Here is a 12051-nt window from a genome sequence, read left to right on the forward strand (position 1 = left end):
CATCAAGTGATCCATCCTCTGCCGCTCATTCCCAGCTTCTGGAAAACAGAGGTTAGGAACACCATCCCTGCCCATCCTGGCTAATAGCCATTGATGGACCTACCCTCCATGAACTTATCTAGTTCTTTTTTTAACCCTGTTATAGTCTTGGCCTTCTCAACATCCTCTGGCAAGGAGTTCCACAGGTTGACTGTGCATTTTGTGAAAAAATACTTCCTTTTGTTTGTTTTAAATCTGCTGCCTATCAATTTCATTTGGTGACCCCTAGTTCTTGTGTTATGAGAAGGAGTAAACAACACTTCCTTATCTACTTTCTCCACACCAGTCATGATTTTATAGACCTCGATCATGTCCCCCCTTAGTCATCTCTTTTCCAAGATGAAAAGTCACAGTCTTATTAATCACGCCTCATATGGAAGCTGTTCCATACTCGTAATAGTTTTTGTTGTCCTTTTCTGAACCTTTTCCAATTCCAGTATGTCTTTTTTGAGATGGGGCAACCACATCTGCACGCAGTATTCAAGATGCAGGTGTACCATGCATTTATATAGAGGCAATATGATCTTTTCTGTCTTATTATGGAGGGATAGCTCAGTGGTTTGAGCATTGGCCTGCTAAACCCAGGGTTGTGAGTTCAATCCTTGAGGGGGCCATTTAGGGATCTGGGGCAAAAATTGGGGATTGGTCCTGCTTCAAGCAGGGGGTTGGGCTAGATGACCTCCTGAGGTCCCTTCCAACCCTGATATTCTATGATTCTGTGATTATCTATCCCTTTCTTAATGATTCCCAACATTCTGTTTGCTTTTTTGACTGCCGCTGCACATTGTGGATAGTTCTCTGAAAACATCCACTCAATGACTCCAAGATCTCTCTCTTGAGTGGTAATGGCTAACTTAGACCCCATCATTTTATATGTATAGTTGAGATAATGTTTTCCAGTGTGCATTACTTTGCATTTATTAACATTGAATTTCATCTGCCATTTTGTTGCCCAGTCACCCAGTTTTGTGAGATCCCTTTGGAGCTCTTCACAGTCTGCTTTGGACTTAACTATCTTGAGTAGTTTTGTATCATCTGCAGATTTTGACACCTCACTGTTAACCCCTTTTTCCAGATCATTTATGAATGCGTTGAACAGTACTGGTCCCAGTACAGACCCCTGGGGGACACCACTATTTACTGCTCTCCATTCTGAAAACTGATGGTTTATTCCTACCCTTTGTTTCCTCTCTTTTAACAAGTTACCAGTCCATGAGAGAACCTTCCCTCTTATCCCATGACAGCTTAGTTTGCTTAAGAGCCTTTGATGAGGGACCTTGTCAAAGGCTTTCTGAAATCTAAATACACTATACCCACTATATCTCAGCCCCCTGCTGGCTGAGTAGCCTCAGCCTTTAAGCTTGGCTGGAGGATAGAGGGATCCAGGCCCTCCATCTTCACCAGGTCCCAGCCCAGAGCCCTGTATGTCAAACCCTGAACAGTGACCAGTCATAGAATCACAGAAATATAGGGCTGGAAGGGATCTTGAGAGGTCATCTACTCCAGCCCCCTGTGCCGAGGCAGGCCCAAGTATACGTTACTGTTCCTGACAGGTGTTTATCCAACCTGTTCTTAAAAACCTCTGGTGATGGGGATTCCACAACCTCACCAGGTAACCTCTTTCAGAATTTAACTATCCTTATAGTTTAGCAAGGTTTTTCTAATATCTAATCTCAATCTCCCTTGCTGCAGATTAAGCCCATTACTTCTTGTCCTACCTTCAGTGGACATGGAGAACTGATCACTGTCCTTTTTATAACAACAGTTAACATATTTGAAGACTGTTATCAGGTCCCCCCTCAGTCTTCTTTTCTCATGTCTAAACATGCCCAGGTTATTTAACCTTTCTTCATAGGTCAGGTTTTCTGAACCTTTTATCATTTGTTTTGCTCTTCTCTGGTCTCTTTTCAGTTTGTCCACATCTTTCTTAAGAGTGTGACGCTAAAAACTGGACACGGTACTCCAGCTGAGGCCTCACGGGTGCAGAGGAGAGTGGAACAGTTAGCTCCGGTGTCTTACATACGACACTCGTGTTCATTCACCCAAGAATGATACTAGTCTTTTTCACAACGGCTTCACATTGTTGCAGCCTGTTCAGCTTGGGATCCACTATAGCTCCTGTATGCTTTTCTTCAGTACTAATGCCTGGCCAGGTATTCCCCCTTTTGTATTTGCTCATTTGATTTTTCCTTTCTAAGAGTACTATGGTGCATTTGTCTTTATTTAATTTCATCTTGTTGATTTCACACCAATTCTGCAATTTATCGAGGTCATTTTGAATTCTAATTCTGGCCTCCAAAGTGCTTTCAACCCCTCCCAGCTTGGTTTCATCTGCAGTTTTTATAAGCATAGTGTCCACGTCATTAGCCAAGTCGTTAATGAAAATATTAAATAGTATTCGACTTAGGCCCCGTGAGACCCTTCCGGATACTTCTAATGTTATGAAGTAAAAAATTATTTCTCTCTGTGGCTACCCAGCTCTTGAGGAAGGAGGCTGGAGAACCAACAGCACTGGGAACTCAAGGCTGAATTCATTTGTTAGTGCAGAGTGTTTTCGACAGTGTTAGATACCTGACTGGGCACTGACAATGGGATAACAACAGGGAGAAAGCAATAGGTCTGAGTGGGAAGGGAGAGGAATTACTGGGAGGTTAGTCTATCCCAGGGATCACAGGATGGAAAAGTGCCACTGAAAAGCATAATGCAGTTGAGATTGGAGCAGAGATGTCTGTGAGTGAGCTGGTGGGACTGTGGCGGGGGCAGCAGGTTCTGAGAGGGGGACTCTGGCTGTGTCAGGGACTGGTGACCTTCGAGGAGGTGGCTGTGTATTTTACCGAGGGGCAGGGGGTTCTGCTGGATCCTGTTAGAGAGCCCTCCACAGGGACATCATAGACTCACAGAATATCAGGATTGGAAGGGACCTCAGGAGGTCATCTAGTCATGCAGGAGAATTAGGAGACTGTGACCTCGCAGAGTAAGTATCCCTGTCTCCTTGGGTGTTAGGATCTGGGTGGGCTCTGCAGGTCACCTTCAGCTCCAGGATCCTACAGCCCCTGCCCCTTAGATATCTGGGGCGATCAGCACTTGCGGGTCCTAGGCCCTGTGTGAGAGAGAGGGTCACCTCTACACCTCATCCCACTGGGACGGAAACTCAGGACTCAGTGTTAATCTGGACATCCCCAGGGTTTCAAAAGAGAGTGACTCCCTGTGTCCCCTGTCTGGGGCTGGTTCCATTTAGGGGCGGTGGAAGCTTCCTAAAAGTGTGTGGGGGGGCAATGGTGCCCGAACTGTGGCCCCGCCCCCACCCTCCATGCCCCAGAGATCCCACCCTAGCACCACCTTTTCTCCCGAGGTTCCGCTTCTGTGACACCGTCCCCCACTCGCTCTTCTCTGCACCCTGCCCCTGCTCACTCACCCTTTCAGCCAGTAAGAAGTGGGAGGGTCATGCCCCCCCCATACTCTGGTGCCTCTCGTTCCATCCCTGGGGTCGCTGGCCCTCTGCGGTGTTGTGACAAGCAGCTTATTATCTGCTCTCAGATAATAAGCTGCTGGGGATCCATGAGTTTACCCAAGGAGACACACGGCACCTCTCCCTGCAGGCACTAGGCTCTCCCACGGGGTCTCATGAACATGTTCCCCATCTGTGAGGATCAGATGTCCTCCCTGCAGAGAAAGGGGCTGGGTGTGACATTATGGGTTGATCTCTTGTGGGAAATGCTGAATGGCGACCTAGCCCACTGATCTCACCCGTTTCCTTCTGATGAGCAGAATCCCTAAGCCCCAAATCAGACCCCATCTGCCACATGGACCAAGAGGAAGAGCCCTGTGTCCTGGACTCTGAGGATTCTTCAGAAAAGAAGACCCCGAGAGGCCCTCAGGCAGGTAAGAGAGCTTAGAAACACTGAAAGGAGTTTCAGTGCAGAGAGCACAATGGGAAGGCCCCTTCTCTCTCCTCCCATGGAAAGGTTGGCAGGAAACAGAAAAACTCAGCAGCTCTGCAGCCAAGTGTCAATTGGGACTTCTCTTCCTCTGCATGGGGTTTGATGAACCTCTCGGTCTAGCAATCAGTTTACAGGTCAGCTTCTGCCGTCTCCCAGGCAGACACTTGAGAGCTGAACATTACTGATATTTGCGGGGAATCAACAGCTCTATCGTTCCCTCCAGCCATCCCTAGACAGGACTCTGACACAATTTCTCCTCCGATGCTCAGTGAGGGGCGAGCTGTCCCTGAGGCCTTTCCTGCAGTTGGGGCATTTGTAGGGCTTCCCTCTTGTATGGAATCACCAATGGATAGTGAGGGTTGAGTTTGCCCGGAGGTTTTTCCTGCACTTGAGCAGATGTACGGTTTCTCTCCTGTGTGGGTTTTCTTGTGTTTAGTGAGGGTCATGCTGGTCCTGAAGCGGTTTTTGTACTCTCACCCGTGTGTATTCTCTGGTGGACAATGAGGCTTTTCCTGCAGCAAGGGCACTGGTGGGGTTTCTCCTGTGTGGATTCGGTTGGGTCTGAAGAGGGCTGACCTACTGCTGAAGTTTTTCCCACATTCAACACAAGATTTTCACCTTCCTCGTCTGTGGTGTTTGCTGTCCTGGTGTGTGTCACCTTTCCCCTTAGGAGAGAACTGACCCCATCTGTTCCCTGACTGCTTTTTTTTTTTTTTCTCTGACCTGCGCTGGCTCTCACAGACTTTGCCCTTCACCTGCTCAAGACTCTTGGAAACTTTCCCTTTGGATCTCTGTGGTGTAACTAGAGAATTCTCCTCCTCATTCCCTGACTTGTCATCTGTTTGAATGAAAGGGACAAACCAGACATGTCAGTCCCTGTGCTAGGGAGAAAGGAAACCTCAGAGAGGGGAAGAGTAAAAGGGGATTCAGAGGGTGAAAACTAGGAGAACTGTTTGGGAGACTAAAATATGAAGAGTTGAATCCTTCAAACTGTGAGTGCTGCGTGACCTCCCCTCAGAGCTGATCAGTGCCCCATCAACACCCTCGCTGCCCAGCCACTGGGGAAACAACACGGGCCTGGCATGGAACCTAACCGTCAGGGACAGGGACTCTGTTGGGCCGCAAGAAGCCAATTCCAGAATCGGAGCCCTCCATTGCTGAGCACGCCCTGCAGGGAGTCCCCTTCCTAGGTACATAGAATCATAGAATATCAGGGTTGGAAGGGACCCCAGAAGGTCATCTAGTCCAACCCCCTGCTCGAAGCAGGACCAATTCCCAGTTAAATCATCCCAGCCAGAGCTTTGTCAAGCCTGACCTTAAAAACCTCTAAGGAAGGAGATTCTACCACCTCCCTAGGTAACGCATTCCAGTGTTTCACCACCCTCTTAGTGAAAAAGTTTTTCCTAATATCCAATCTAAACCTCCCCCACTGCAACTTGAGACCATTACTCCTCGTTCTGTCATCTGCTACCATTGAGAACAGTCTAGAGCCATCCTCTTTGGAACCCTCTTTCAGGTAGTTGAAAGCAGCTATCAAATCCCCCCTCATTCTTCTCTTCCGCAGGCTAAACAATCCCAGCTCCCTCAGCCTCTCCTCATAACTCATGTGTTCCAGTCCCCTAATCATTTTTGTTGCCCTTCACTGGACTCTCTCCAATTTATCCACATCCTTCTTGAAGTGTGGGGCCCAAAACTGGACACAGTACTCCAGATGAGGCCTCACCAATGTCGAATAGAGGGGAACGATCACGTCCCTCGATCTGCTCGCTATGCCCCTACTTATACATCCCAAAATGCCAGTGGCCTTCTTGGCAACAAGGGCACACTGCCTACATATCTACATCTAGTAGATATGAGCTCTGTTGTCTCAGCTGGCGCAATGGCATGTGGAGAGAGAAGGAGCTCTGAGGAAAGCAGGACCCAAACCATTCAGGGCCTTAGAGATTAACCTGTCACTTGAATTGCCCCAGGAATCAGCTCCTAGCCAGGGCCATTGCTGGGGTGCAGGAATAATGGACTAGCAACAGGGCATCTGGCTGGGCTGCTGCCTTGTGTCCTAGTAGTGGTCCCCGTGGACAGGTCCATGCAGAGTGCAGTGTCATGACCCTCTCAGCAGGGGGACCTCAGAGGTCCAGATCCCTGCTGGGTTATCTTTATGGTAACCACCTGCTGGGCTCTGTGCTGTTTGCTCCTGCTGGCACCACAATACAAGGTGAGCTCAGGCCGAGCAAAAAGGGAGCAGCTGGAAATGACAGCAGAGGTACAGGCAGGGCTTCCAAGGAGAGGCCCAGGAGCTGGGATCTGAGGTGGGGGAAAAAAAACAGGGGAGAGGAAGGAGGTTGCAGCTGCCAAGGCAGGCGGTGGAGGAGAAGTGTTTGAGCCCCGGGGCTGGGAGGGAAGGCAGGCTGCTGAGATTCCCAGGCAAGCACTGGCAGCACATGAGGTAGAAAGGCAGAGAGGAGTTGGGTGTGCATCCCAGAGGCGATGTTGCTGCAGCCCAGGCCCCTCTCTCAAATCAGCGTGAATGGCAGGGTCTCTCAGTGAAAAACAAAACACAGAGGATTCCAGACAGCGTCTGTATGTGCAGGTTTTATTTACCAAAATAGAAATAAAGAGGTGCAACAGAGAGATAGTTCAGGGAGAAGGAATAACTAGTGCAGATGGGGTGAAACGTTACCTGAAATGGGCAACGGGCATCAAAGAATCAATCCCATTCCCCAGTGAGCAGAGTGGCCTCACAGCGGGACCCCTCACTGAGCCCTACTCCACTCGTTTAGGAAGGACAAAGATCTGGACTGTCAGTGACCCATACTAGTCACTCTAATTTTAGACATTCTGAAGAATTGGAATAATTACTGTTAAATACCCCATGATTTCCCCAGAGATAAATATAAGTCACACATTCCTTTCCCAACACCCACTCATCCACTTCTTGTTGCAAACCCCAAATACACATAGGAAATGACTGGTCTCTAATTTCTGTCGAAGATGTCCAGTGAGGAACCCCCCCCGCCCTGTAATTCTTGAGTTACCAGGGTGCTCTGAGGTCATTTTAACCCAACATCAGAAATTGACCCTTAGGGGCTGCGACTCTGCACTGACCGACTGAAGTGCCCGAGTGCTGGTCTCAGAGCTGCTGGTGGCTCACGGGGCAGGAAGTTCATTGCAGACAGTAACCATGATCCTGGTACACAAAACCTTGTTCCTTTCCTTCGAGCTGGTGTTCCTCTTTGCAGCAATGAGCTCTGGCCAACTAGTGCAGAGTTGTCCAGTCTCAGCACTTGATCACTTGCTAATTCAGTCACCTGCAACCCGTTCCCTGCCCATTCTTCCTCTCGTAGTCCCCCGAACATTTGATCTCCCTAGTTTTCTCCCAAAGTCTGCAAGGGAAGGGCCTCTGGGGCACCCACCCCACATGAACGCCAGTAAGTGGGGGAGGCACAGCCTACGTCCCAGAGGATGGTGCAGAGACAGGTCTCTGCCCTGAGAAAGGTGGCTTAGCTCAAGAAATTGGTTACTGGAAAGGGATTTGAGTCCAGGGAGATGAGTGTCGAGGGGAGTTGGGTTCTTCTTTCCCTGATCACCACCTGGCTGGCAAGTGGCAGAGGGGCCTGGCAGCACAGCAATGAGGAAAAACTGATTGGGGCTTCTCCGCTGCCTGTGGTTTGCTACAGGAGGCAGAGCCAGAGATTCACTGAGCAGCCTGGAGGCACCTGCAGCTGCCCCCTGATCCCAGCGATAGGCAGCTGGATACTCAAGGAATTGGGAAATGCAGCATTCACTCCACCCCAGCCAGGTAATTTACAGCGTCTGTCCATCAGGTGGAGTTTCTGGTGTCTAATAAGGTGTGGGCTCTGATTGAAGCTTTTCTCGCATTCATCGCACTTGTATGGTCTCTCTCCCGTGTGGATCCGCTCATGTACAACCAGGTGCGAGCTCCGACCGAAGCCTTTCCCGCAGTCGGGGCATTTAAAGGGTCTCTCCCCTGTGTGGGTTCTCTGGTGTCTAATGAGGTGCGAGATGCAACTGAAGATTTTCCCGCAGTCTATGCATATTTTCTGCGTCTCTCCGGTCTGCTGAACTGTGGTTTTGTGAACGTCTCTGGAACCACCCTCATGGGAAGTGGATTTACTTTGTCCCTTCCCCGAGTCCTTTTCCTTTTGCCTCTTTGATCCATTCTGACTCCCACCAATTTCTCCCTGTGCAGGAACATTTCCTGCGGATCCTCCCAATACCTTCCCACACAATTTCACTTGCGCAGGCCCTTCCTGCTGAGGATTCTCCTCCTCATTCTTACACGACATCTCGTCACCTGCTGGGATAAGGAGAGAATCCAGACCGGAGTCAGTCCCTGTGCCGGGGGAAAGCAAAACTCAGAAACAAACCAAAATAGCTATTGGGGAAATTGAAATATTAGGGTGCAAATCCCCCTAAACCCTTCCCCCGCTAAGGGAAGAGTGAACCGACTCCACTCTCATATCCCAGGTGAACACTCCAGGGGAAGGAACTACTGCCAGGTGTCAGTTAGAAGGGTGGGAATGACAGCGGACGACTTGCTGGCTAGCCTCCTGATCTGGTTCCTAATGAGGCAAAACTGGAGAAGTTCAGAGGGCCTAAGTGGGAATCCCAGCTGTTTCCTTCGCAGATGGACAGTTTACATGTCAGTTGAACCAAATCCTCACCTGTGCAGGCACCTCTCCGGATCCCCCTTTCCTCCGAGCCCTGGAGATCTGGGACCCATGTCTCTTCCCCTTGTTCCAGCTGACAGATCAAGTCAGGTCTGGACATCAGAAATCCTGCTCCAGGGAAAATTAACCTTGTAAGAGGAGGGTGAATTACACATTTGGGTAACAAAGGTTCAAATGTAACGTTCTAGCGCAGTTAAAACAGTATAATTCCAGAGCCATCTGTTCAAAGCCGCAGGACACTGCTAACAAATACAGTCTAATATTCAGAGGAGGTTCCTTTTTAATAGCCCACCAACCAGGAATCCCCTCTAGGGTCTCCCTCCACTGCTACCCAGCCTTCCCCCATATCCATATGGGCTGGGGAAGCGTAATTAACAGACTTTTGGGCTCCTGCAAACCATGATTGGTTATTGCAATTATTCTGAGCCATGAGCAATTAGTGAGGGACCCGAATTGAAAGGGTGCAGGGCTCTAACAGAGCATGTCCGGCCGCCAGCCCCACCTCTTGTACCAAAGCGCCCCTCACAGCCTGCAATCATGGCTCTATGGCACGAGGGGGGGGGGCACCCAAGATTATCTATTGCTGTAAACAAAGCCAGTGAGAGACTCCTCAAAAGAGGTTCCTAAAAGACAAGAGAGGGCAGCTCTGTGTCCCAGAGAGCAGAGACTCCACCCACGATCCCCTTCTCACTGACAGTGAGGGCCCTGGGGAGAGTCAGAGGGAAGCTGGGACCAGTGTGCACAAGCGAGCAGGATTCAGTGCCTTAAGGGGTGGGAGGGAGCAGCGGTGTCCCTGAATGCAGCAGTTCCGGGGTAAGAAGAGGTCAGGCAAGAACGCTGGAGTAGGTAGGGAACCTGGTGAGTCAGAAGGAGTATTAAAATCTGGCAGGGTGCGGAGAAGGCCTGGGAGTTAGTGTGCACTGTAATTATAGCTGCTAAATCCTCGGTTAATGACTTGGATTGCTGTAGTACCTAGAGACCTCAGCAAGGCCCAGGGCCCCTTTATGCTTGGCACTGCACAGACAAAGACAGTCCTGCCCTAGAGAATGTAAAGTCCAGGTAGAAAGGGAGCTGTGGGGCTGATCCCACTGAAATCTAAGGGACCGGGAAGAACTGTGAGCAGAGGTCAATTCAGGCAATGCAAAGTTCAAATTTCAACACACCTAGGAGACAGGAATCCTTACCCAGTGAGGTCACGTTCTCATAGTTCTCCTGCATGACATCCCTGTAGAGGGCTCGCTGACCCAGGTCCAGCAGAGCCCATTCCCCCTCAGAGAAATACACAGCCACCTCCTCGAAGGTCACCGGCATCTGTATCAACAACAAGAGACCCCCACTCACAACCTGCTGCCCCAGCCAGAGTCCCACCAGCTCAGTCACAGGTAGAGCTGGAAAAATCCACCTCGGCCCCAGAGAGCAGAGCCCTTTCCCTGCCAAGCGAGAGGCACAGCTGCAGAATTAAAGCTCTCGTTTCAGAGGGAAGCGAAGCTCCCAGCCTGTCCGGCTGAGAGGAGGATTATGAAGGGGGGTCGGATGCTGCCGTGTTTCCGCCCAGGAGACAGCCGGCTTTGGCCCCTCTGCGCTGCTCAGAGCTTCCCTAGTAGCAGCAGAAAGCTAAAGAGAACTTTGTTCGTTGCAGAGTTGTTCTGCAGAGCCTGAGAAACTCACTAGCATCATTTGAATTTCTACCTGTGCCTGCTACTGGTCCAATAGATCAGATTTCTATCTGTGCCTGCTATTGCAACCCGCTGGGCCAATACATTAGATACACTCCTCTGGCAGCTGGCCCTCAAAAATGCAATAGGCTACTGCCCTCAAAAGCTAATGGAGTTACTTTAGCTCAAGCGGCAGAGATCTGCATGTGGTGTGGGAGTTTACCAGGTCCACCACACAGACACACACCGTAGCAAGAGACGGATATGAAAATGGAATTAAAACCTTGCTCAAGGAGCCACACAAGCACCGTGGCATACATGGGAACATCCGGCACTGCCCTCACCAGTGCAACAGGGTTCCCGAAAACAGACAGGGCTTCAGGGAGCCAGGGCATCATGACGATGAATGCTCTTCCCAGCCAGTCTGGAAGATAAGAAATGATTTGGCCTGTGTCCCCAGATGCTGCTGTGCTGCTTTTCCCAGTCTGCCGACAGGCAGCTCCAGAGTAATTGCTGCTGGCCAGTTCCAGGCTGCCCTTCAGAGCTGTGAGCATCTGAGAAACGCATCAGAAACGCTCTGCTGTTGCTGCTGCCCACTGTGAAACTCCAAGCAGGAGCAGAAGCTACACGAGAGTTATTCATGGGGGAAGGGGGGAGGGAGAAACACCCCAGAACTGAAAGGGAAGGGATTGGATAGCAGAGTTCCCCATGCAGACTGCTTCAGACCTCATCGTGTGGCTACTAGACAAGAGACAGATCCTGGAAATGGAGCCCATGAGTACTGTCCATGGACAGCTTCCCAGGAGGAATTCCAGCAGCTTAACATCGGAAGAAGGGTTGGTTGCCCCCTTTCCTCTTTGTATCAACCTCTGGCTAGGAAGCTCAGGGCTGTGGCTAGCAGGAGTCAGATACGTTCTTCAGTGCCTGGACACACAGCTTGATTCCTGGTCCACAGACGGGGGAATTCCCCCTGTTCTCTAGAGTCCCAGCAGGTTTGTCACACTCTATCCCCACCTCCCACTCCCAGCTCCTGTGTATGCCCTGCTCCCTCCCCATCCAGCACAAACCCTGCAGCAGCTCCCTGAAAAATCCCCTACCTGAATACGCTGTGCTAAAGCCATTTCGTTTCTGGGATGACGTGGCTGGACTGGACGGATGTTATTCTGCAGCCTGCCAGGGAGAGAGGTGATTGGGGAGGCGTCAGAGTGGGTTTTAGTCCACTTCACACCTTGACTCCCCCCAGGTTTGTCTCCTGCACACAGAGGTTCTGACTCTGCAAAGCTGGGAAAGTCCATAGTCACTTTATTACAGCACAGACCCGGCCCCTCCTAGCAGGACTGAGACATCTTTAAACCTCCCAGTATCCAAGTCTGTGAACCAAATGCTAGAAATGAGCCGAATCAAAGGAGATGCTTGTTTTGGAGGATTCCTGAGGGCACCGTGTTCCCTCAGCAGGCAGGGGGCGCAGGCAGAGGCAAGAACTGCTTTTTCCTCTCTCCTTGTCCCCAGGAAAGTCAGTCTGCCCGGGGTGCTGCAGTGAATGGAGCTGGGCAGGTTTGGGAGCTGGGAGTCTCCCTCTCCATTTATTGCTCCTGCTGCCCCTTCCCATCACGCCCCCCCCACAGAGCTCAGATTTTACACCCAGCTGGAAACGATGCCATTATGCCCATGGTTTTTGCTTCTCTTTCAAAACACCATGCCAAGGAAGGCGTGAATTCTGGCCTGTGA

At 50.4% G+C, this 12051-nt stretch overlaps 1 protein-coding gene, 1 long non-coding RNA gene and 1 pseudogene across 6 annotated transcripts in view; 1 reads left to right on the plus strand and 2 right to left on the minus strand.

Moving 5' to 3' along the window:
• The window catches only part of LOC311530633 (C-type lectin domain family 2 member D-like), an 839985-nt pseudogene that overhangs the window by 417355 nt on the left and 410579 nt on the right, over window positions 1–12051 (minus strand). The window lies entirely within an intron of this gene.
• Window positions 1–12051, plus strand: part of LOC311530658 — a 32990-nt gene that overhangs the window by 9064 nt on the left and 11875 nt on the right. For 3 of the 4 annotated variants that reach the window (XR_014714042.1, XR_014714043.1, XR_014714044.1), the window contains exons 3-4: window positions 1951–2192; window positions 3808–3921. This is a non-coding gene — a long non-coding RNA (uncharacterized lncRNA). The remainder of the gene's footprint in view (window positions 1–1950; window positions 2193–3807; window positions 3922–12051) is intronic. The other variant, XR_014714045.1, reaches the window with a different exon arrangement.
• On the minus strand, window positions 6543–11437 carry LOC311530610 (zinc finger protein 620-like). Its single transcript, XM_084647429.1, has 5 exons — window positions 11421–11437; window positions 10668–10747; window positions 9853–9979; window positions 8663–8776; window positions 6543–8292 (listed from the first exon to the last, which is right to left on the minus strand). Exons 2-5 carry the CDS (start codon window positions 10719–10721, stop codon window positions 7649–7651), a joined length of 939 nt encoding a protein of 312 aa, XP_084503555.1. The 5' UTR covers window positions 10722–10747; window positions 11421–11437; the 3' UTR covers window positions 6543–7648.

Source organism: Lepidochelys olivacea (genome assembly GCF_965140295.1).
Source record: "Lepidochelys olivacea isolate rLepOli2 genome assembly, chromosome: 14".
NCBI classification, from domain to species: domain Eukaryota; kingdom Metazoa; phylum Chordata; order Testudines; family Cheloniidae; genus Lepidochelys; species Lepidochelys olivacea.

Excerpts from the sequence above, each read along its gene's own strand:
- LOC311530610 (XM_084647429.1), bottom strand. The coding sequence starts at position 10,721 with ATGATGCCCTGGCTCCCTGAAGCCCTGTCTGTTTTCGGGAACCCTGTT. Across the intron at positions 9,980-10,667 it reads TCGGGAACCCTGTTGCACTG|ATGCCGGTGACCTTCGAGGA; the intron begins GTGAGGGCAGTG and ends TTGTTGATACAG. Across the intron at positions 8,293-8,662 it reads CCGGAGAGGTGCCTGCACAG|GTGACGAGATGTCGTGTAAG; the intron begins GTGAGGATTTGG and ends TTATCCCAGCAG.